General features: G+C 48.4%; 1 protein-coding gene across 2 annotated transcripts; it reads left to right on the forward strand.

Annotated features, from left to right (window-relative positions):
- Positions 1-2738: 2738 nt before the first annotated feature.
- Sall4 (spalt like transcription factor 4) lies at positions 2739-20458 on the forward strand. Of its 2 annotated transcripts, none has more exons than XM_004858038.3 (4): positions 2739-3105; positions 12217-14550; positions 15509-15789; positions 18471-20458. In XM_004858038.3, exons 1-4 carry the CDS (start codon positions 2976-2978, stop codon positions 18888-18890), a joined length of 3165 nt encoding a protein of 1054 aa, XP_004858095.1. In that variant the 5' UTR covers positions 2739-2975; the 3' UTR covers positions 18891-20458. The 2 variants fall into 2 exon arrangements, with proteins under 2 accessions (XP_004858095.1, XP_021094740.1); XM_021239081.2 differs by having other exon boundaries at positions 2741-3105; positions 12217-13233.
- Positions 20459-25355: the final 4897 nt, after the last annotated feature.

The raw sequence follows: 25355 nt of genomic DNA on the forward strand, positions 1-25355 counted from the left end.
CTGAACTACAAAGGGAGACCCTGCTTCAAAAAACCGAAAAAAAAAAAAAAATCCCAATCATCTAATAAAAGACATTAGCTTTAAAAAGTTTAATCACCAGCTGGGGGGCGGGTGCACACCTGTAAACCCAGCACTTGGCAGGTTGAGGCAGGAGGAGTGCGGAGTCAGTGTGGGGCCAGCTTGGGGGCTACGTTACGGGTTTAAGGCCAGCCTGAACCATGGAGCAAGCTCCTGTCTCAAAACAACAAAACAAAACAAACAAACCCAAGGAAAGCAAAACAAAAAATAAACTAAAAGTTTAATGATCTTTTATTTTGATCATTTTTCTTTTCTAAATCTAGTCCCACCCAGAGCTTTTGATTACTTATGGAATTCTAAATAACTGAATACTAGTTTTAGATGAGGGATTCACCACTCATCTTCCATTCACTGTCTGCTTTGCTCTGGGCTCTCACATCACTTCTACCTACCTGTTCTAGGGTGTAGCTCTTCAGTTAGTTCTTGGTGCAAAATATGTACTGTGTCCTTCTGTTGCCCTTCACAGGAGGCTCCCATTGAGGGAAACTTCTCAGCATTGGCTGGAGTGACTTCCATAGACCCTAGATTTTTCAGGGAGTTTTAATGTAGCATATGTTTACTGGACCAGTTTTTGTGGTTTAGATATCTTGTCTATATTCAGTTACTGCTGGATCGTAGGTATTGAAATGTGATAGAAAAAACTGTTGGAGTCGGACTTCGGAAGTGACTAGTTAAATTACTTCCTGTCTTCAAAACTGTTTCTTCTCTTTCTTTTTTTTTTTTTGAGACAGGTTCTCACTATGTAGTCCAGTCTGGACTTGAACTCACTGTGTAGCCAGCCCAGGCTGGGCTTGAATTTGCTGCAATCCTCCAGCCTCAGCCTTTTGAGTGTTGGGATTACGGGCTTGCACCACCATACCCGGCAAGTTTCCTCATTTTCAAAATAGATAACAGTGCTGACTTTATGAAGATAAAAAAGAAACCACGTGCTTTCTGTGCAGCCTGTGGCATTACTTAGGGCTTAATCAGTTCTTATTATTTTCACTTGGAAATTTCAGTGCCACAATTTTACCACTATACAGAAATGGTAACATGTTTAAACTATCACTTGTTAAAATAAATCAATACCAGCGACTGTACTTTCAGGGAAATTTTCCTTAAACCACCAATATTTTTACTGTTCGTTCATTTAGATTGTAAATTACATCGCCCGCCACACTGCCCTACACAGAAAAGGTGTTGGGAATATCAGTAGATTAGTCAGTGAGGCAGGTGCTAATTGGCTTTTTTACTCAGTATCACAATTCTAAACCCCATCTATGTATTGTTAAAACAAATTCTTACTTTTCCATTTCTGCTATTTCCAATTGACTGGCTGCAATTCTTATTTGTTTTAGACAATGTACGTAAAACAATGCAAAACATTTTCAAGCAGCGGCTCAAAAACTGAAAGTTACCCCTTTCTTCAGTAAGTTTGCATTGATAGTCTCCAATATCAAAAACATGATCGAGTGGATTTATTTCCAATTTCTGGTCGTCCAAACACCCAGCTGAACACATTGATGAGCTCCACACTGCACTGCTTGGACTCCTGATGAGCTCACAAGCACCTCTTCCAAGCCAGGAGCACGGCAAATAACTAATCAAGAAAACGCAATGCACAAATGGGGAGGCAGGGGTTATATCCTCGCAGTCTCTTACAATGAAGTAAATGTCAAATAGAGGTGCTTGTCCGGGAGCAGCAGGGAAACACCAGACTTGCAAGGTTGAAGATTTCATCATTCTTTCAGCCTTTATGGAGCATTGTGTAAGGCAGTTAGCCAGATCAATTTATATAGATTTATGGTGTAAATACGATACACACACCCTTTTGCAAAATTCAAGGCATCCCTATGCTAGGATGATACACTCTGAACTATATATATCTTTTCTGTAATAAAGTCTGCACTGCCAAAACCCCCAGTGATGATTAGTAACAGCCAGCTCCTCTGGGCGTCCTCACTGCTAACCCACGGAAGATGTAAAAGCATTGTTTCAGTAATAAAATATGATGTTATCAGACATTCATGTCTCATGAGGAAGAAATGCAATTGCTCGCTGTTTTGATACTATCTCGGCTATGCTTGCTTTTAATCTGACTTTTTTATGTTTAGCAGCCAGATATTTTAAAGTTTCACCAAAAAAAAGTTCACAGTGTAACAACAAACCGATCCTTGTGAGTTGGAATCCTGGGGCCCACTGCTACCCATGGAAAGGTGATGAATCGCGGTGACGCTTAGGGTGAAGGTTGGTAAGTCGAGGGCCTTTTTAAGAGCGGAGATGGGCGCAAAGCAGAATAAAACCGATTCACCATTCTTCAGTGGTCTCAAACTCAGTTTCAACACTTCCATCAGAAAGAAGATGGAAGGCGACACAGTTTTTGTATTTGGAGATCTAAAAGCTGAACCAAGGTGTCCCACCGTGAAGAGACCTCCCCCCTCAGCTGGTGGACATCAACCTCACAAAAGCAATTTTTGGAGCACACTATTTTTCACGCGCGCCCTAGTTTTTAATAAGCGCGCATTTCCCCCCTTCTTCCTCTCCTCCCCGAGGACTCCGAGTCGGAGTGAGGATGGGTCCCCTCTCATTTCGTCTTCGCCACAGCCAATCTGAGCCAGGATGCTAATTAGCTGCGCTCCCCTGATGAACACGCCTTTGTCACATGTAGGGCCGGACTACAAAGCCCAGAATGCCTCGCCCCTCCCTGATCAATGAGGGCTTATTTAAATGATCTCTGAGGTCTTGGACCCAGGCCAATCAGCTGTCAGGGCTCATGATAAATCGCAATGCATTATTGATAATAATAATTACTGGGACATGCGCGTTCGGGCCGAAGGGGGGTAAATTTCCTAACTCCAGGAATTTGTGGTGGAGAGGCCAAATAACCGCGGCTCTCCCGGCGCCCCGATGCTGGCACCATGTCGAGGCGCAAGCAGGCGAAACCCCAGCACATCAACTCCGAGGAGGACCAGGGCGAGCAGCCTCCGCAGCAGCCCACCCCAGAGCTTGCAGATGCGGCCCCAGCGGCGCCGGCGGCGGGGGAGCCGGGTGAGTGGGGCTGCGGCGCCCGGGCGGGAGGGCGCTTCCCGGGCGCCCGCGGGACCCTCGAGGGCGCGGGCTGCGGGGCCGGAGCGCGCTTTGCGGCTCCTTTCCGGGAGGGAGCAGCCTCTGCCCCGGCTCTCCGTCCTTGCAGGGTTTACACTTTTCCCTCTCCCTCTTATTGTAAAGTTGACCCCGCTCTCCCCCGTCTCCCGCACTCCCGAAAGGTCCCGCTCGCCTGGTCCTCAGCCCCTTTCTTAATTGGTTCCACCCCCCTCCCCAGTGTCCCCCTCCCGTAACTTAGGCCCCCCTCCCTCCCTCACGCCCTCCCTCCCTCCCTGGCGCCGCTTTTTAAAGAAAAGAGACCCTGGGGCTCCCCACCCTCCGCCGCCCGCGGGGGGTCTTCGGAGGGGAGGAGGGGCGCACCGGGCGGACCCCCGGCTGCGCGGTCCCGGGCGCGCGCCCCTCCCAGGCCGAGTGGGGGAGGGGACGCGACCCCCCCCCCCGGGGGCCAGGGTCCCGGCCACCCGCGCGCCGCGGGCCGGGAGGGCTCGGGAGAAGGAAGGGGCCGTGTTGGTCTTTTCGCGTTTATTTCGCCTTTTTTGGGTTTCGCCCTTTCCCCCGGGCTACGCCGCCTGCCGATCTTCGCCCTAACCTTTCGGGGCCTGACCTCCAGCCATCTTTGATTTCCGACTTCCTAAAAATAACCGTGGCCAGTCGGAGGGGTGCCGGCCGCGGGACCCGGCGCCGGACGAGCCCCCGAGGTGCGCCCGCCTCGCTCCGCGCACGCCCTTTCTGGGGAGCCCGGCTCTGCACTTGCGCGCCCGCAAGGGGGAGAGGTCGGGCCGGGGCCGGGGCCGGGGCCGGGGCCGGCGGTCGTGGCCCGGCGAGCTCCCGGGGTGGACCCGGCCCACGCTTCCGCGCCAGCGCCTCCCGGGGCGAGCGGAGCTCGGGAGCCGGGGCGGGGGCCGATCCCGTCCCGGCCAGCGTCACTGGCCCGGGAGGGTTAGGGGCCAGCCGGTTTCCCGCCCCCTCCGCCCGGCCCGCCAAATCGTCGCCTGCTAAATTTTGAGCATACGCGCGGGGGGAGGGGCGCCGTGACCTCCGGCCTCGTCCCGCGCCCCCCGAGTCCCCGCGCGCGGCCGCCCGGTGCTCCGCGCCCAGTTCCGGCGCTGGCTGTGGCCAGCGGACGGTCGCTGCTTCTTGGCACCCCCGCCTTCCCCTTTTGGCCAGGGAGGGAATGTAGTTCCCCGAGTTCATAATACTGAATGAAATCACTCCCTCCGCACACTTGTTTGCAGGGAACGTGAGAAACACTAGTTTGGCCCCGAGCACAGCCGCGCACTCTCGGGGCGTCCGATGAGCAGGGCTGCGCACCGTCGAGGTCCGGGCGGCGAGGTGGACTCTTTGTGCCTCTCTTGGGGACGGGGGGAGCGGGGAGAGGCTTGGTGGCCTGGCCCACCTGGAACAAAAGGGTTAAAACCCTCGGCCCGCCCGCTTCCTCCGGAGAGGAGGGGCGAGCTCCGCGCCCTGACCCCTCCCCTGGTGCTGCTCTGACCTCCCCTTCCCCCTTCGTTTTGGGTGGGCGCACGCTAGTGGGGCTCTGGGTAGTTGTTGGCACCTTCAGGGAGAGCTTGTTACGCCAGAGCTGCTGAGATTTACGCCGGCCGGGGCTGGCGTTCACCTGAGCCTGGGGCAGGAGCTCGAGCCCGGCCGTGCGCTCCCACTGCGGTTTTGGGAAAGGGCTGCTCTATTGATTACTGGCTCGGTGCGGCCGGCCGGCCGGCCGGGCTGCGCGCGGGCGCCCCCTGGAGGCCCTGCTGGAGCCGAGCCCGCGGCGGGGAGGCGGGTCCTGCGCAGGCTGACTCACACCTGGTGAGTGGGGAGCCGGGCGAGGGCCGGACCCGGCCGGGGAAGGGCGCCCCCGCGGACTTGTGCCGCTCACCTGCTCGGTCGCCAACTGCGCCAACTGCGTCAGCTATTCTTTCCCAGCTGTTTGGAATTCTTTGAAAGAATTCCTCGATCCTAGAATGTTTGAAGAATCCTCGTTTGCTGTCTTGGGACAGGAGGTAGTTTTCCAAGCACTGCGCTATAAATGGCTGCATATTGGATGTTTGCATTTGATCAACCCCCATATAGATGATGGGGATCATTTTTTAAAAATTAAGACTGGGCCGTTCTTATTTTAAGATGATGGGGATCATTTTTTTAAAATTAAGACTGGGCCGTTCTTATTTTACTACGCCGTTTGAGAACGTGGTTTTTGGAGAGGAGAAAATGAAGTCCAGGCAATAATTAGCAGATCAAAAAATCCGCAGGTGGTCAAGGAGGGGACTAACACTACTTAAAGGAAAATTAGCATTTTCTCAAAAGGGTTTCAAATGCCCTTTGTGCTAAACTGGATTACAACCTTCTACGATTAAGATTCCCAAGTTTCAAATAACTTCCTAGCCCCAGTTTCTCGCCTAAAGTGAACTACACTGGCCTAGGCTAACGTTTACTCTGGTCTACTCTGATTTCCCTAAAAGGAAGATCGGCTGCAATTTCGCCACAGCCCCTTTTCCATTCATTAAGATAAGTTGCAATGTGAAATACATTCTGCGCCTGATAGAACTGTAGCCCACCCTCCCTTGTGCATAAGTAAATGATACTTTGTCTTTCATGTTGGCGCTTAGCAAGCTTCCTCTTAGGTGGGAGGCTGGGGAACCATTTTGGGAGGCTGGAGAAGGTGAGCATTTCCTCCCGTCAAATGCGAGGTGGTGGGTGGGTGCCTGCGAAGCTGGTGGGGTTGTTTGGTTGGTTGGGTTTTGGGGATGACACTTTAAGTGGGGTCTGCGTTCTGCTCTGGTTATATTTCACTTGTAACATTGGGGATACCTTAATCCCACCCCCCACCCCCCGGGCTTAGCTTTTGGGTTCTTTATATAGTTGCAATAAAATAGAAGATTTCAACTACGGAAGGACTATTTTGTGTTGGGAATGTGATCAGTAGTTCATTTTGTTCAAAGGAACAATGCTCTCGGCTTTGCTGTTTGGTGGAGATGGTATTGAGCTGCTAATTGAAATAATTCTGTAGAAATAACCTACTGTGTGCTAGACCCCAGGCTGGAGACCTCAAGTACATTATCTTTAATTCTCTCAAAACTCCCATTTTTATTCACTAGAGAGTAAATTGCAGCCCCTGGTGGCAGTGGCTTTGCCCGTGGTTCCCTGTCCTGTAGGATATTAGCCTGGCCCTGAATTCAAGGAGTCCTGTTACACGTCTTGTAGCAGTTGGTGACAGAATAGAGTTTTCTTCCTTGTTTCAAGAGGCAAAAGCCATGTTTAGTAAACTGGTTGGGTCCGGTGACCCCTCTACCCTATTTCAGAAGAGCCTTTGCAAGCTTGAGATGAAAAGGTCCCTGAGAAGTGAGTAGGAAATAAGTGTTTGCCTTTGGTTGGCTCCTTTCCTGGGCCATATGCCCTGGGAAAAGATGGAGAAAATAATTTAAGAAGTTTCCTTTCTAATCACCTTTAACTTGGGCACTTCTAAAAACCTCTAAACTTGTTTAAAAGCCTCTAAATCGGAACAAGAACTGTTTGGCTGGTCTCTGCCACCCCCACCCCCCAATCTGTATCAGGCTTTTGGGGGGGGGGGTGTTGGTACCGGGGATTGAACTCGGGTCCTTGCGGTTTCGAGGCAGGCACGGAACCACTGAGCTAAATCCCCGGCCCTGTATCAGGCTTTGTTCTCCAGGCACAGCCGAAGGAAGAACAAAAACCCTGCCCTCATGGAGTTTGCAAAACACTTCTGGAGTCTTGATAAAGGAGATCACGCACCTTAGCACCTTAGCCGCCGATGAGTTGTTCCTTGACCCTTTTCCTCTGTACGGAGCCCCTGAACTTTGATCCAAGACTGAAACCTCATGTTTTTAGGTCTTCATTAGGTAGAATCTTAATTTCAGGTCCGATTTGCTATCTACAAATGGAGTTAAACGCTTGAGCCCTCAGCGTTGCACTAGTAAAAGGGCACTTTCAACTGGTTCAGTACAGTTGCTTTGGGGAAAATTTCCTTTTTTTCTTTTTGGTAAGCGCTTATCCTAGGTGTGGGGGAGGGTGGAAGATATTGTGTACTTAGTTAATCTCCTCATTGTCCTTTAATATAGGAATGAGAAAAAAGATAAGCTTGACTCATGCTTTTATCAAGATATACAGGGTTTTATTTTGTTAAGTGTTTTAGTGTCTCCAGAATTTGATTGGCCTCCAGTAGATTAACTTTCTTCCTATACAATAGTAAGAGTATTTTCTATCCATTTGGCAGTGATTGAATCCAAGACCCCTGCTGGGTTTACTGCATTCTTCCAACTTATTGGATAACTAGATGCGGAGAGATAACATTCCTAAAATTCGGGGTGGGGGTGGGGTGGAGGGAGAGAAACTCATTGCAGTGTAATCCCTCTGAACTTTGCTTTTTTCCTTTCGAGTTAATTTAAGCATGCCCAGCGATTGTTCCTGACTGAGTCCTCTGACTGCCCGGCAAATACGGTTTTAGTATTTGCCCATGGTGGTGTGGATATAGAAGTCCTTTTTACCGCATAAGCAAATAGCTGCTGCTGTTTTAAGACTCAAGTGGGATGTTTTCTGGGAGGCTGCAGCAGAGGTGGGCTTGTGTATACAGTGCGGGCAGCTGGTTTGCAGGCTGTAAATCACTGGGGATGGGTGGATCCTTGTAGGGCCAGGAGTTTAACCTTTTTTGTGCCATAGATCCCTTCTGAACATGATTTTGAAACTACGTAGAAAAGCAAGGGAACAAATCACACCAGAGTGTAGTTCTCAGGAATGAAGACATTTGGGGTACACAGTTGGCCCTCTATCTCTGCAGGTTGTGCCTCTGGATTCAACCAGCCAGGGGTCGGAAATGCTCAGGAAAAAACTGCATCTGTACTTTTGTCTTTATAGATTTCTGTTTCTTGCCCTTGCTCCCTAAACAATATACTAGTATAACATAGCATTTACATTGTGTTACATACAAAGTATATAGGGTGTACAAGTTGAACACAAATCCCATTTATTTACGTATTTATTGTGATAAGGTCTAGCCCAGGTTGGCCTCAAACTCTTGATCCTCCTGAGTAAATCCTATACCATTTTATGTAAAGAACCTGATCATCCACACATGTCTCCAGTTGATCGCAGAGATCCTGGAAACAATCCCCTCACAGACTGTAATAACATGCTACTTTATTAATAAAGAATAAATAAGAACTAGCATCCTGTCAGGCTATCACTAGGATTTTCAAGGCAATGTGACAACACTGTATGAAAATAGTTGCAGTTTCTGTTGGCGACGTGAGTCACAGGTTCTGCTAACAGCACTTTGGTGTGGTCCTTACATGTCTAATTGGAAGAAATGTTCGTTTTTAGTTCCTGTTAGTGATTGACTAAGTTTGGTTTTCTTCATCCCGTGGACCCCAGCTCAGGAAGGCTTGCTTTAGGAGCTGGGATGTAGTTCAGGGTAGAGACCGTGCTTTCTGTGTAGAAAGCTGTGGGTTCCATCTCGAGCATCGAGCATTGAATAAAACAAGTGAGAAGCCTGCAACCGCTGAATGAGAGGAGATTGGCCCAAAAGGATGAAAATTGTAGGAAGAGGAGAAACTTACGGCATTAAAAACTGTGGCCCATGGAGGAGCTGCAATATATAAGCATATAATAAGCACATATATTTGTGCTACTAAAATTTCGTGAGAGAGGGGCATTTGGGGGAAAATATTAAAATTATCCATAGAGAGTTGAAATGAGCTGTAGAAGAAACAGTTATGAACTAGGTGTCATTTTATTGTCCTTCTTAAATAGTATTTAGGAATTCTGCCCTTGCTCTTTATTCTTGGTGGCAGTGTCACCTCGAGCAACTTCAGTATGTCTTGAGCCTCAATTTTCACATCTGTAAAATGGGAGTGAAAGGCTACAAAGATAAATGAGTTAAGCTATAAGACTGGTGTCTGATGCTGTTCTTACTTGAGCAGGGTGGTCATAGTTTCCTTTGACCCTTAAAAAGTGGAATAGAATAAACAGCATGAGCCTTCTTAGAATATTCTAAAAGTAGAATAGCTGAGATGAAATGATAAAGTGAAGAGATGGGCTTGGCTCAGAAAGTAGCTTTATGTCTTGGACTTGTTTGATGCTAATTCAAAAGATGTCTTAGTGGCAGGCCTGGTGACACACCCATAATCCCAGCACTCTGGGAGGCTGAGGCAGGAGGATTGCAAATTTGAGCCTAACCTGGGCAGTTTAGCAAATTAGCAAGACCTTGCCATAGAATAAAAAATGATTAAGAGCTGGGGATGCCTGGGTTTGATTCCCTAGCATGACCCCCAAAGAAAAGAATATTTTAGTACATAAAGTATATCTAGTGAAGAGTATTCCACCTCAAACTCCTAGACACACGCTCTCTAGCAGGTGGACATCTGCAGCAGTTTCTCTTGTATCATTTCAAATTTTCCAGGAACAGATTTATGTCCTTATGTGCAAACTCCAATGAGAATACGTTCTGTATACATCCTGTTCTCTGCCCCTTCTCCTCTGAAATAATTCTTAGGCAATTGTCTGTAGAGCAGCATATATAATGTAGGTCCACTTTATTGTTTGTTTGTTTGAGACAGGGTCTCACTATGCATTTCAGGCTGGTCTTGAACTCACTAAGTAGCCCAGGTTGGCCTCAGACTCTTGGGGATCCTTCTGCCTCAGCCTCTAGAGTGCTGGGATCACAACCATGCACCACCATGCCTGGCTAGGACAAGTTTCATACTACACCTTTTGGGACTATCCCTGGTACTTTCTTGTCCTGGGAATTATGTATATTTCATACAGAGGTTTCATTTTAAACAAAAAGTTAATTTTACACTCTCACCTAACTTCTGTGGCATATACCACTTCATCCTAAGGGCAACCAAAATTTACTCTTTTTTCTGCTATAAACATTTCTGGGGAAAAATAACCTCCTTGATAGATGGATTTTTGTATGTTTGTACAAATGTACATATGGTTTAGTCATAAGTCCAGAGTTGCTGAGTCTAAGTGTGCCTGGATCTTTTATCAAGGATGGGCCTATTGGACAGGGCACCAGGGAGATGAGAGCAGACCCTGTCCACGAGGCTTCTGGCCATAACGCAGTTCTCAGGTGGGAGTCAGGTGATACCAAAGAAATCTATGAGCTGGTCTTTTTTGTTATTTTTCAGTGCTGAGGCTTGAACCAAGGGCCGCTCTGACACTGAGCTACGGACATCCCTAGCACCCCCTCCTCCTTTTAAGAATAAAACTTTCCTCAAAACATGACAGCTTGTTTTGCTTTGTTTTGTTTTCTGTAGACAGATGCTCCTTGACTTACCACAATGGGATTTCCCCATCATAAGTTGAAAATATTGGAAGTGGAAAATGCAGTCAATAGCGCTGACCTAGCGTGTTGGTTGCACCCCAGTGACTGACTGGGTGTGGGCAGCTGCTTGGGAGCTGCTGCTCATTTCCGCTGCCCAGCATGGCAAGCGAATCCCCAGGAAAAGATCAAAATGCAGAGTTCCTGAGCCAGGCATGGCGGCGCACACCTGTGATCCCAGTGCTCCAGAGGCTGAGGCAGGAAGATCACTGTAAGTTCAAGGACAGCCTGAGCTACATAGTGAGTTCAAGGACAGCCTCAACCACCTAGTGAGATCTTGTCTCAAAAAAACAAAAAAAAACAGCTGGGGGTTTAGCTCAGTGGATCCGCCACCTGCCCCGAAAGCACAAGGACCTGAGTTGGATCCCCGGTTCCAAACAAAAAAACAAAAAACCCAAAACCTCAGAATTCCAAATACTTTGTTTATCAAAGTTGTGTTTCTTTCCCAGCCACCATCATTAAGTTGAAAAAAAGCATCAAATAATCCTAGATTGAAGATCATCTGTTTTATTCCAGAGGAATAGAACTATAACAGTAGAGGTATAAATGGGGGATGTTGATCTATTAATCCCATTTCTATTCTTTCCGGTTATTTCCCCTTTTAATGTCCAAATGAAGATGATCTCCCATTCCGTTTCCTGCAAATGACATAATTTACAGGCTGAGCAATATTCCGTTGTGTATATACACAGTCTCTTCATTCATCTGTGATGGGTGCCTAGACGAGCCCCTCATGGCTACTGTACATTGTGCCATAGTAAACACAGAAATGCAGCTATCCCTACTGTGTGTTGACCCTTCAGGGTTGTACTGAGGGGTGGTAGAGCTGGATCAAGCAGTAGCTCTTTTTTTTTGAGACAGTCTCACTACATAGTTCAGGCTGCCTTTGAACTCACTGTGTAGCCCAGTCGGGCCTCAAACTCACAACCATCCTCCTCCCTCAGCCTCCCAAGTGCTGGGATTATAGGTGTCTGCCCTGCCGCTGCACCCAGGCCCTGTTCTCCATATTTTAAGTGAACTTAGTGCTATTATCCTAACTGTTGGTGCCTTTAAACTTTTAGCATCCTCCCTGGTAAGTGGGTGCTCATGAGATTGACTGCCTGAATAATTTTCTGTAGGTTTCTTTTCCAGCAGCTGGGGTCTGAGCAAGTTCCAGTGACCTGCTCGTTGCTGCAGATCTGTTTGCCTCTGCAAGCCAGCTCAAAGAGGCGCTGGGAGTGGGGCGGGGTTTCCTAGGGCTGCCTTTACACACTGAATGACTTGACACAAATTTATTCCTTTACAGTCCAGGGGCCTAATGTCTGCATTTAGGTGACATCAGGGCTGGCTCTAGAGGTGCAAGGGAGACCGACCTGGTTGGGGCAGGTCTTCAGTTGGCTTCCTTTGCCTTCCTAGCCCCATGTTCTGTGTCTCTTAAAATGCTGGCAGACATTGGGGTCAGGACTTGACCTGGTTCCCTACCCAAATACTGTCGCGGGTATGGGCAGGGACTGGTTAGGATTTGGCTGTATCCATTCTGGGGACACAAATCATCCCACAATATAAGTGGGGGTTCATTCATTCAGAGTCCGGTGACTTTCTGTTACATACTCTGCTGCCTATGGAGACCGAGCTAATGCAGCTCTGTCCCATTGTGAGTTACCATAGCTCCCCAAAAGCTTGCCTGACATCCTCACGGGGCAGAATTCTGAGCTTTTTCTCTCCTTTCACAGGTGTCCCAATGAGCCACGCAGGGAATGGGGATGAAGTGAATGGAGACAGAACCACAGGAAAGCGGCCTCGACGGGAGGAGACCCACGTCTGTGACAAGTGCTGTGCCGAGTTCTTTATTCTCTCTGAGCTCCTGGGACATAAGAAAAATTGCACTAAAAACCCGCCTGTCCTCATCATGAATGACAGCGAGGGGCCAGTGCCTTCCGAGGACTTCTCCCGAGCTGCACGGAGCCACCAGCCACCCAGCCCAGGCGGGAAGGACGGCCATAGGGAGAGCAGCAGCAGCTCTGGGGACGCGAAGGAGAAGCCGGGCGCAGAGTCTGTCCTGTACTTGAAGACAGAGACGGCTCTGCCAGCCGCCCCGCAGGACATAAGCTTCTTACCCAAAGGCAAAGTGGCCAACACCAATGTGACTCTGCAGGCACTGCGAGGCACCAAGGTGGCTGTGAACCAGCGCAGCGTGGACGTGTCCCCCACGCCCGTGCCCGGCCCCAACAGCATCCCGTGGGTGTTGGAGCAGATCTTGTGTCTGCAGCAGCAGCAGCTGCAGCAGATCCAGCTCACGGAGCAGATCCGGGTCCAGGTCAACATGTGGGCCGCACACGCCCTCCACTCGCCTGTGGCCGGGGCTGACGCCCTGAAGACCTTGGGCAGCCATGTGTCCCAGCAAGTGTCAGCCGCCGTGGCCTTGCTCAGCCAGAAGGCCGGAAGCCAAGGCCTGTCTCTGGATGCCTTGAAACCAGCCAAGCTACCTCACGCCAACATCCCTCCCGCCCATGGCTCCCTGTCCCCGGGGCTGGCGCCCTTTGCCCTGAAGCCGGATGGGACTCGGGTGCTCCCCAATGTCATGTCTCGACTTCCGGGGGCTTTGCTACCTCAGGCCCCGGGCTCTGTGGTCTTCCAGAGCCCTTTCTCCACTGTGGCGCTAGACCCATCCAAGAAAGGGAAAGGGAAGCCCCCCATCTCCGCGGCGGATGTCAAACCCAAAGATGAGGCGGTCCTCTACAGGCACAAGTGTAAGTACTGTAGCAAGGTTTTGGGGACTGATAGCTCCTTGCAGATCCACCTCCGCTCCCATACTGGAGAGAGACCCTTCGTGTGCTCGGTCTGTGGTCATCGCTTCACCACCAAGGGCAACCTCAAGGTGCACTTCCACCGTCACCCCCAGGTGAAGGCAAATCCCCAGCTGTTTGCCGAATTCCAGGACAAAGTGGTGGCAGGCAATGGTGTCCCCTGTGCACTCTCTGTCCCTGTCCCCGCAGATGAATCGAGTCTCTCTTTAGACAGCAAACCTGTCCTTGTAACAGGGACCCCTCCCGTAGGGCTACGTCAACATATCCCCTCGGGGACTAACCCCAAGGACCTCATGGGTGGCCCACTGCCCAGTGACCTGCAGCCCGGGCCTTCCCCAGAAAGTGAGGGTGCACCCACACTGCCTGGGGTGGGGCCCAACCATAATCCCCCAAGGGTTAGTGGCTTCCAGGGGAGTGGGCCCTCTGAGCCAGGGTCAGAGACCCTGAAATTGCAGCAGCTTGTAGAGAACATCGACAAGGCCACCACCGACCCCAATGAATGTATCATTTGCCATCGAGTCTTAAGCTGCCAGAGCTCCCTCAAGATGCATTACCGCACCCACACCGGTGAGAGGCCATTCCAGTGTAAGATCTGTGGCCGGGCCTTTTCCACCAAAGGCAACTTGAAGACGCACCTCGGTGTCCACCGCACCAGCACGTCTGTGAAGACGCAGCATTCGTGCCCCATCTGTGAGAAGAAGTTCACCAACGCGGTCATGCTGCAGCAGCACATTCGCATGCACATGGGCGGCCAGATCCCCAACACACCCCTGCCCGGGAGTCCCTGTGACCTTGTGGGTCCCGAGCCCACCATGCTCAGGGAGAACAGCGGCGCGGGTGCCACCTGCCACGATGATGTTGTCAAAAGCATCGATGTAGACGACATCGGCTCCCACGATGCCCCCTGCGGCTCCTCCAAGGTGCCCACTCCACTTCCCGGCACCCACGTGCCATCGCCCACTCTGGGGTTCTCAGTGGTGGCTTCCCAGGATGCCCCAGGGAAGGTGGGCCCTGCCCCTTTGGGCCTGCAGCGCCAGAACAGCCGAGAGAACGGCTCTGTGGAGAGCGACGGGCTGACCAATGACGATTCCTCGCTTGCGGGCGACCAGGAGTATCAGAGCCAAAGCCCAGATGCTGTGGAAACCATGTCCTTCCAGCCACTGTCCCCGGCCAATAGCCAAGCGGAAAGCATCAAGTCACGGTCCCCTGATACTGGGGTCAAAGCCGAGAGCTCCGAGAACAGCCGCACTGAGATGGAAGGTGATAGAACTTTGGATTTAACTTATGTCCGTTTTGGGCTCAAGGTCATCAAAAAGGAACCTGGGTTGAACTTGACAAACGGAGTATGATCTGAAGCAGGTCCTCTGTAGGGCGATTAGCATTTCTGTACTTCTGGGTAGAGGGATATAATAACTGCCTCTATCCTGGCAATGAACACACTTTTTAGGTTTATAATGAATGGTTAATGTCAATTAGGCACGGACAGTAAGTTTTATTGGTTTTTATTGTCTTTTTTTTCCCCCTTGGGTTTTTGAGATAGGATCTCGCTATGTATTTCAGGCTGACCTTGAACTCACTATGTAGCCCAGGCTGGCCTTGAACTCACAGTGATCCTCCTGCCTTAGCCTCCCGAGTGCTGGGATTACAGGTGTGCACCACCACACCCAGCTTTATTTTTGTCTTTGAGCCCATGGGGACATAGGTAATTATAAGTAAATCCCAATAGAAGTATATTTGAGCAGTGGGCACTGCTTTTCTGTCACTGAAATGAGCCATGGTTCTGTGATTCTGGGCTCCAACTCCCTGTTGGAATGTTCACAAATTAATCACTGATGAAGGGGGAAAAGACTAACAACCTACTTTATCAACTGTGGGGACTTATTTATGTCATTAATTGTAAAATGGGAAGAGCTGTATCATAGAATCAAAGGTAGTGTTTGGGCATATTTGAAAGGTGACTTGATGCAGAAATTTGAATTTGACTTGCATGTGTTCCTGTGCTGCCCATACCTTTATACAAACCAACATGGTAAATTTTCTTTAGTTATTCTTGATGCAAAGATGCAATTCCAAGGGAAGCTGCTTTTGAGGTAGAAATTTCCTGTAAGTGTTCTCCACTTGCTTATTGGGCAGTTGTTTTGACAGGTTTCTTTTGTTCTGAAGAATGAAAGGGTGTCGATGATAAAGGTGTGGATTTCTCTCCCCTTCCACGTACCAGGTCGTAGCAGCCTGCCATCGACGTTTATCCGAGCACAGCCCACCTATGTCAAAGTTGAAGTTCCCGGGACCTTTGTAGGCCCCTCCACCATGTCCCCAGGCATGACTCCGCTGTTGGCTGCCCAGCCCCGCCGTCAAGCCAAGCAGCACGCCTGCACGCGCTGCGGGAAGAACTTCTCCTCAGCTAGCGCCCTGCAGATCCATGAGCGGACACACACTGGAGAGAAGCCTTTCGTGTGCAACGTGTGCGGGCGAGCGTTCACCACCAAAGGCAATCTGAAGGTGGGTTCGCCACACTCTTGGGAGGGTTGGCCGGGGTTTGAGCAGCATCTGTGTTGCTGCGCTCCGTGATTTGCCACTGAGGACTAGATGGGCTGGGGTAGCTCAGTTGGTGGTAGAGCACTTGGCTTGGCATGTGTGAGGCCGTGGGTTTGATTCCCAGGACTCAAGAGGGGAGGGGAGGAAGGAAAGAAGACCAAATGGGATATATAATTGCATTTCACAGCTGGCTTTTTTTGGGGGGGGGTACCAGGGATCGAACTCGGGACCTTGCGAGACAGGCGGTAGCATTACTGAGCTAAATCCCTGGCCCTCAAAATTTTTTTTTTTTTTTTGGTGCTGGGGATCGAACTCGGGAACTTGTGCTTGTGAGGCAGGCAACAGAACCACTGAGCTAAATCCCCAGCCCCCTCAAAAATTTTTTAAAGAAGTATATTTTCTCACACTGCAATATCTTAAAGTGGGATGTTCTTGAATTTTGCGGGATAGCAGAGCATTGTATGCATAATTTGTAATGGCTTTTCCTAGCCTTGATGGCACATAAAGTAATGATGCATGGGCCGAGGATTTAGCTCTGGCACTGTGAGCCTGCCTTGCAAGCACAGGGTCCCAAGTTCGATCCCTGGTACAAAAAAAACTATTGATGCATTTGCCAAGTGGTGCCACCCTGAAGCAGGATGTGGTTTGCTTTGTGCTTTTTTCTCAGACCCTGATTTCTTTGAACCATAGTTAAGTGAGGCCTGGGATGTAGCTCTATGGTAGAGTGCCTGCTTACCATGTGCAAAGCTCTGAGTTCAGTTCCTGGTGCCATGCAGAAAGACGGCAACAATAAAATGCCAAAACAGAATAGATGCATGAAATAAGATCTGGAAACACAGATGACATTTGCTGTAAATTGTAAGGTAGTGTTGATCATGTATGGACTTGTGTCGCCTTGCAGACTTCATGAGCAGTCTGCTCTGGTTTTTGGTTTTTTTTGGGGGGGGGCGGGTTTTGGTATCGAGGATTGAACTCAGGTCCTTGCCCTTGTGCAGCAGGTAGCTAAACCACTGAGCTAAATCCCCGGCCCCTTGTTTTGTTTTTTGGTACAGGGGATTGAACTTGGGACCTTGAGCTTGCAAGGCAGGCGGCAGCTCAACTGAGCTAAATCCCCAGCCCCTGCTCTGTATTTTTGTTCCCTGGACTGCTTAGTTGAAATAAATGCCATGAGTTAAATGTGTGTATAATATAAACATGTACAGTAGCACTAGAGGTTGTTTTCTTTGAGACAAGCTCTCACTATCTAAGGTGTCAAACTCCTGGTGCTTTTCCTATGTCTGCCACCAGACCTGCAGGGTTCAACCACTGTGGTTTAAAATAGAGAGTAGCCTCCGGGTTATTGTCCATGTTGTCATTGCTGGGAAGGTGAGTGGATTTCTTCGGAGGAGTTGCCCATGGAAGGGTTAAAAGCAGCTTGTGCAAAGCAGTTGCAAAGAAGGGGCTCAGGTTTCCACTTAGCCCTGCCTGTGGTCTACTGTGCAGACTTGTTTGGGGTTTTGTGGTACTGTGGATTGAACACGGGGCCTTATTTGTGCAAGTAAGTGCTATTATAGCTCTAAGTTGAGCCAAGTTGCAGACTTGGGGATAGTGTCTTTTGCTGGTTTTATTGGACACAAGAGGCCTTGGGCAGCTGACTCTTTGGGCCTTGGTCTCCCTTCTGCTGGGTATAAGGATGATGAGACTGGAGATTTGAGTACACTGTATCAAGTGCTCCTGGCTGTGGCCTTTCAAGTTACACTTTAGCAGCTGCTCAGGGATTCAGTGAGTCACCTGCTGAGGCTGTTGGGATCACTGGGAAACCTCTGAGGATGACAGTAAAGGTGAAATGAAAGCGCCTGACTCAACCTGGTACCTAGCACAAGGAAGCTGAAAGGATAACTGAGCAATGCAGCCAGGTTGAAGGAGCAATGGGTTAGCAGGATCTCTTCATCAGAAGAGATTAATCAGTCTAAATTAGATTGTATCCACTTCCCACTATGAGGCATTCCTAGCAACGTTTACTTTTCTCTGAGTGATGATGGCTAGACTTATTTGCTTTTTAGTTTTACATTTTGCAGTGCTGGAGACAGCACCCGGGGCCTGGTGCATGCTACGTAATTAGCTGTGTTAGCATTGAAGGTTGTGTTTTAAAAAATGACTTCCAAGTGAATTTTTTTATCCAAGTAATTGTAGATTCACACGCGCCAAGGAGAGTAGAGATTTTGGGGTATATTTCACCTAGTTTCTCATTTTGTAAGCGTGGTAGTTGAGTAGCACACTCTGGAGTTGGAGAGTGATACGATCTTTGTCTTGTTCAGAGTCCTCCTTGTCCTTAAACTTAAGCGTGTGTTAAGCTCTGCACTTTTTCATTACCTGGAGACGTTTGTATACCTGTAAATATTAACGGTGATATTTGGAACATTCCCAGCAAGTAGCAGGTGTTCACATAAATGTACACATATTGCCAGGTTCTGCGGTATTTTTCTTCCCCTCCACGAGACAAGACCAGATAATCTGAATTTTTTTTTTTTACATAATCTAATTTCTAAATACAAAAGTATGCTAAGACCCTGTTTGGATGGGCCCACACTGCTCTGCAGATTTGTGCTTGCCGATAATCAGTTGAATCTCCACCTGATCCGAATCTCCCTGTCCTGTCCTGCCAGGTCCACTACATGACCCACGGGGCCAACAACAACTCTGCTCGCCGTGGGCGGAAGCTGGCCATCGAGAACACCATGGCTCTGCTGGGTACGGATGGAAAGCGAGTGCCGGAAATGTTTCCCAAGGAGATCCTGTCGCCCTCAGTAAGCGTGGACCCGGTGGTGTGGAGCCAGTACACCAGCATGCTCAACGGAGGCCTGGCCATGAAGACCAATGAGATCTCGGTGATCCAGGGCAGCGGGATCCCTACCCTGCCCGTGTCCCTGGGGGCCAGCTCGGTCGTGAGTAACGCCACCGCCTCCAAGATGGACGGCTCCCAGTCTGGGGTCAGCGCAGAGGCAGAAAAGCCAGGTGTTACTGACAGTGTTGCCAAACACCAATTCCCTCACTTCCTGGAAGAAAACAAGATCGCAGTCAGCTAAACTCAAAGAGAAGTCTGGTGGAAAGAGAATGCAGGCGATCTCCTGTTTGCTTTTTTTCTTACTGATATGCAAATGATGTTTACAGTTGTGACCCAACCTGGGGTAATCCTACAATCACAATTGTTGCTGTGCTGCTTTGCAAAGCAAAAGAAAAAAGAAAAAAAGAAAAACAAAACAAAAAACCCCAGAAAATTCATACCAAAACAGACTAGATTTTTTTTTTTTAATTTTGGAAAGAAGCGGGTCTTGCAAAGTAGCTTTATTACTTGCAACAAACTATATACGTAAAAGCTTTGTACAACCTAGAGTGACTCTTTCCAAAGATTGTCACCTGTGTCGAAGTGTGCCAGTTGGAACTTACTGCCCCACAGTGGAAAAGACAACGACTTAGCCTAATTGTGGGGGTGAGGTACGGTACACTTCCATGCTGACTCTATGCGGGTAATGGACAAAGGTTTGCCATCTATTTAGGGGCCAGTTCGATGTGGCTCCCCCCAACCCTTTACCATCTTTTGTTTCGTTTTTGTTTGTTGAATGTACTTAAAGAAAACAACAAGGTTGCAGAATTAACAAAATTCCTTCAACCTTAGGACCTTAGGTAGATGCCCTCATGTGGACTTACTGTAGTCTGTAGGGAGCCAGTGTCCGTGTTGCTGCTTATTTAAATACAGTTCACCTGGAGCCCCAGAGTGCCCACTTCGCCCCCACTTCACAGATGCCTTCGTCTTCCGGCACCAGGAGAGGTGGGCGCCTGAGCCAGAATTCTCAGCTGACTTGGGGTTCACCAGTGCCGGCTGTTTTGAAGAACTGCGTTTTCATTCTTGAAACTCATGGAAGATTGAAATTTTGTATCACAAGTTCACATGTTTGTTTTTGTTTTTAAATGGTGCAACTTAAGCCAAGTAATAATGAAGATTTTTTTTTCCCCCTGCTTGGGTGTATCACATGAAGGCTATGAAGCTGGAACAGGCAAGTCCTAGGTGTGAAAGCTTTAATTTATCTACCTCATTTATTTTTTATTTTTGTAGCCATAGTCTCTATTTTCCTATTTGATGACCGCTGAAGTATTCCAGGCTCCATCTTAAACCTAAGAGTTGATATACTGTGGGAACAGCTGGATGTTCAAGATGTCTTTGATTCCTTTTTTTAATCCCCTTTGTACATGTAATAATATTGAGCAGATGGTGAAACATTGCTCTAGCAGTTTAATGAGGAAGGAGAAAAAAGACCCGGCTGCTGGTAGAGAAGTCTTTCCCACTGCTGAAGCCCCTGGTTGCAATGTGGATCGAGACTGTTACGCCAAGTTCCGTCACTTAGTTATTGCACCTGACTTTAGGATCCAAAAAAGTGTTTTTGCCAAGTTGTGCCTTTCCTTCTGGAATTGTAAGAGAACACAATAATAGTACCTGTTTACACTGTGAAGTGCATACTGTTATGAGAACACCCCAGTGGCTTTCTCACTGTCGAGCTCAGAATGCCTTGTGAATGTATGATCTATGGAGGACCCCTGTAGTTGTACCTGCTGATGCTGTCCGTCTGTTGGAAAATAAATTTTGAATGTTTTTCCCCCACCAAGCGTGCATGTATATTTTTCAGGTACTTTCATCTTGAACCTGAGAATCTTTGCTTTTGTTAAAATGGTCTCATAGAGAATGTTTTTTTTTTTGTTTTTTTGAGACAGGTCTTGCTGTGTAGGCCGTGCTGTCCTCAAATTTGTAATTCTCCTGCCTCAGCCTCCTGGGTGTGGGGATTACAGGAGTGTGCCCCCATAGGTGGCTCTGAGGACTTTTGCTTGTGGTTAGAGAGGGCTTCTCATGCTGTGGATTACTCCATGCCTCAGCCCACCCTAATCTGTACATGTCACTGGGTAGAGAAGAAATGTTGACATCTCACCGTCTTGGGCTGTGTAGGGAATTGCTGGGCCTGGCATGTGGTGCATGCTTTGTAATTTTAATGTTCTGAGAGGCTGAGGCAGGAGGATTACAAATTCAAGCACACCCTGGGCAATTGGGTGAGAACCTGACGCAGTACAAAGGGCTCAGGATGTAGCACATTGCCAAGGTCCTGGGTTCAATCCCCAAGACAGGGAAAAAATATTTTTAAAAAGGAATAGCTGATACTTTTATTGTGTTAAATGTTTATGTGTGTGTGTGGTGTTTGGGATTGAATCAAAGGTTTTGCACCTGGAAAGCAAGTGCTGTAAAGCTGAGCTACGTCCCCCAGGAGGTTTGTGAAATCGCTCAGGCTGCCCTTGGATGTTTGACACCCTCCTGCCTTGGCCTCTGAGTAACTGGGATCACAGGCACGTGCCATCATGCCTCGGGTTAAGTTTTTGCTCTTGTTTTGGGGCAGTACTGGGAATCAAACCCCAGAGCCTTCTTAATTTTGATATAGGATCTAAGTCACTAGGTTGTCCAAGCTGGGGTCAGATTTGAGATCCTCTTGCTACCTTCCAGAGTGCTGAGGTTACAGGGATGCAGCAGAGTGTTCTTACCATAGGAAGACTTCATCAGCACACAGAGAAAGTGGTGACTGGGCAGAGGTACCCAGGTGGGTAAGAGCAGGTCAGTTCTTTCTGGTGAATGACCCTTGTGCCTACATTTTGCTGCTGCATCTTCACAGATCAGTGGGGAGAAGCAGAAGCCATCAGACCCTGTGAGAGTTCACCTGCCTTAGTTGTCTTTGCAGGTAAAATATACGGCAACAGGCAGGGATTCGGCTCAGTGGTAAGAGCATTCGCCTGGCATGCACAAGGCCCTGGCTTCACCCCTTGCATTGGAAACCCCCTTCCCCCATACACACAAAGCAAGCAAACAATTATAGCTACTGTGCAGCATGTTCATGAGAAGCTACCCTGTCTTGTGTCTTGTATAGGCCCTATATCCAGAGCCGTGCTTTTGGTACTTAATGGGTGACTGAAGGCATTCCACAAAAGTAGTATCCTTAGTCACTCTGATTTTTACCTTTCACATTGGCTGGTAAGAACGAATTCTTCACCCATTGTGGTGGTCCACGCCTGTAATCCCAGCACTCAGGAGGCTGAGAGGAGAACTGCCCTGAGTTCAAGACCAGCCTGGGCTACATAGTGAGACCCTTTCACTTAAACTTTCGCTTTTTCCCCCATGTTTTTTTGATACCAGGAATCGAACTCAGGTCCTTGCGCTTGCGCAGCAGGCAGCAAAACCACTGAGCTAAATCCCCGACCCCACTTTTTCCCCGTCTTGAATCAGGATTTTCAGAGCTGCTGTGCATGATGTAGGACACCACTGGGATGTGTAAGGTGACCTGTTTGTGGGTCTGACCTGTACCAGGCTGAACCCAGTGACAGTTCAGCTAAAGCACAGACAGCAGCAAGGCAGGTGCTGTGTCACAGGAAGTTCTCCATTATTCCGAGGCCTGTAACCCAGTGTCTACAACCCAGGTCCTCTGAGCACAAATTGTCACCACACACAAGTCCAGAAGAGAAAACTCAAGTTAGATGATAAAGGTCCATTTCAAAACAGTGGAGGGAAAGATAGGTTCGCAAAGAGATGCAGCTTCATCTGGAGTACAAGTCCCAGCTCAGCACTTTGCTGGGTGCTCTAGGCAGAAGAGCTTGCGCCTTGTCAGTTACCTCATCTGAAAAGTGGGTGCAAATCTGATTCATAGAGCTATGGTGAGATTAGATCAGACATGAGAATCCTTAATTTGGAACAAGGGCATCATTCAGTCTGGCAGCTGGTACTGTTCTGTTGGCAGGGAATCTGAACTATCCTGCTTAGACTCTCATGGACTCTGCTGGTATAACCTGTGGAGGCTGAAGATGAAGGTCACTGGGTCATCAGGCAGCCAGCTGTGGGCAACACCGTTCACCTCAAAGGTGATGTGAAATGGTGCAGCTCGTAAACAAGAGTGTATCCATGCAAGTGTATGTTTTCACCGTTTCTTGTTTGCTTTAAAAACGCAAAGTGCAGAAAAGAAAAAGGGCCGACCTTTAAGGTGAGCTCTCTGTAGGTCATAAAATAACTTACTGACTGGTTTAGCCAGAGCTACCATGTTCTGTTCATTCTCACTTCGTACCCCATTCCCCTGTCCACTACCACCAGACACCCCCAGACATTGAGGCTCAAGTGGGTGTGCAAGGTAGCCGAAGCCTGCTGGCCCCACGCCCTTTTTTGGGTATGGGGGAGGCCCATTGAGAGTCCATGGAGTGAATGTTTTACGATCTTGTATTGTGCCCACATCTACACATGACAGCCAACCACACCTCTGGTGTCCTTCATTTATTTGATGGATTCTGTGTGCATAGTGCATTCACTTAAAGGGTGGGATTTTTTTCAGTGGGAAAACAATGGCTTCCTAAATAACCTAGATTCCCTCAATTACCCTAGTTGTTTTCTCTTTCCAAACATGGGTAAGCACATAAAAGAAGGAGTGCCAATTTTTGTTAAAGAAAAAATGGATTTACCTTTGGAGCTATCTAAGCACCTAATGTGGGTAAAAAAGAAATCAGTAGCCAGGTGTGGTGATGCACACCTGTAACCCCAGCACACTGGGAGGCTGAGGCAGGAGGATGACAAGTTTGAGCCCAGCCTGGGCAAGGTGGTGAGTTAGTGAGACCTTGTCTCAAAATAAAAAGGGCTAAGGATGTAGCTCAGTGTGAGGCCCTGGGTTCAATCCCCAGTACTACCAAAAAACAGGAAGGAGGAGGAGAAATTGCAACCTCTAAGTATCAAAATAAAAACCAAGCATTAGTTCCACTGGGGCCAAGGTAATACAAGGAAGTAAATTTAACTGTCATGTGAAAGAGAACTTCACAATTGGGTTTTAAGGTAAAACCTTGCAAATGTGTTCAGAAAGAAACATCAGGTGGAGCTAAGTGGTGGAGCACTTGCCCAGCATGTGTAGGGCCCTGGGTTCCATCCCCAGCCCTGCAAAAAACAAATCTCACCAAACTCTCACTTTAAAATGTAAAATACACGTGATAGTGACTTTCTAAGAGAAAAGTGAACATCCAGAATAGCTTTTCTCCCTTGCCCTATCATTTCCACTCTCCAACCTTTTGAAGATAGGTAACCTTTTATGTGAAGCAAAGACAAAAGGAGTCTGGTGTTCTGAAGACTGAGGTATGTACAGTAATGCCTCGGTTCATGAATGGCTCTGTTTGCAAACAAAAGTGTTTGGCAAAATTTTGCTTCCGTTAACAAACTGCATTGGGTGACAAACAGGACCACAGCTATCTTCCCCAAACAAACAGAAGCACAACCATCTTCCCCCAAATGGTAAAATAAATTAAGTTCAAGGTACCACTGTATTTTATTCTAGTGGGAAAACTACCAGTCCTTAAAATTCTTTTTAAAAAGCAGTGAAACTATGATCATATCATCTGGTAAATCCTGTAGGTACGACTGGGGTTGGCTTTAGCTTTCCCTCTCCTTGTTTAAGTTTTCTTGCTTGCTGAACACTCGCAGCTTTGAGGCCATCCTGGTAAGGGAAATCATTTTTACTGATTTCCCTAAATGTCCTGAGGTAGGAAATCAGGGCTGGGGCAAAGCAAACAACTGGGTGAAATCTGCCAAAGTCATGAATCCTAGGACACATGCACAGAACCCTGGCTCCAGGGTGATGAGAGTTCCTGAGAACCATTTATGGAACCAATCAGAAAAGTGCTATTTTTGGGCTGGGAATTTAGCTCAGTGGTTCCGCTGCCTGCCTCACAAGTGCAAGGTCTGGAGTTCGATCCCTGGTACCAAAAAAAAAAAAAAAAGAGAAGTGCTATTTTTCAATTCTTCATTTACATGTAATTAAAGCAAGTTTTCATCTCATGCCAGAACAAGTGAGTTTTTGATAGGACAGCCTGACCCAATGCCTTACTTGCATGAGGGGGAAGCCAATCCAAATAGTCCAGATACAAAAGGCCCCTTTTCCTTCCCCTCATGGCCGTGTAAGTCTCTTCACTGGCCTGCTCTCACTCTTCCACCTTCAGTACATCCCCACTACATTGTGGGTCTTGTCCAATTCTTTGTTCAGGATACCAAGAACCTGGAAAGAATTCCCCAGGAGGCCGGGGATTTAGCTCAGTGGTTCCGCTGCCTGCCTCGAAAGTGCAAGGACCTAGTTTGACCCCTGGTACAAAAAAACAAACAAAAACAAACAAACAATTGTCCAGGACCCATCATCTGGTAGCATGTTCTTGGCGAGCCAGCCAGGAGGTAAGACCCTTTGGGGAAAGGTGTTTTTTCGATTTGTTTTCCCCTCTCCTCTTTCCCTTTTGTTGTATGGTGACTCACGGTGGGCATGAGTTGGACAGCAAGAGCTGCCAGGGCTAACCCAATCACAGAATGGACCCTTTGAGGCGCTGCTGTGTGCAAAAAAACCTGTGGATCATGCAGGTTCCATGTGTGTGGAACCTAAGGCTTAATATGTCTCTTCCATACTTCTGTTCTTCCCATACTTTATTCAGCTTTCTCATTCTTTTGCGGGGAT

This window comes from Heterocephalus glaber, unplaced genomic scaffold, assembly GCF_053883595.1.
Source record: "Heterocephalus glaber isolate CG9 unplaced genomic scaffold, H.glaber_assembly_v1.0 deba00001673, whole genome shotgun sequence".
Taxonomy (NCBI): domain Eukaryota; kingdom Metazoa; phylum Chordata; class Mammalia; order Rodentia; family Bathyergidae; genus Heterocephalus; species Heterocephalus glaber.

Coding starts and splice junctions, on each gene's coding strand:
- Sall4 (XM_004858038.3), top strand. CDS start 2,976: ATGTCGAGGCGCAAGCAGGCGAAACCCCAGCACATCAACTCCGAGGAG. Junction 3,106..12,216: donor GCCGGCGGCGGGGGAGCCGG/GTGAGTGGGGCT, acceptor CTCCTTTCACAG/GTGTCCCAATGAGCCACGCA. Junction 14,551..15,508: donor CAGCCGCACTGAGATGGAAG/GTGATAGAACTT, acceptor TCCACGTACCAG/GTCGTAGCAGCCTGCCATCG.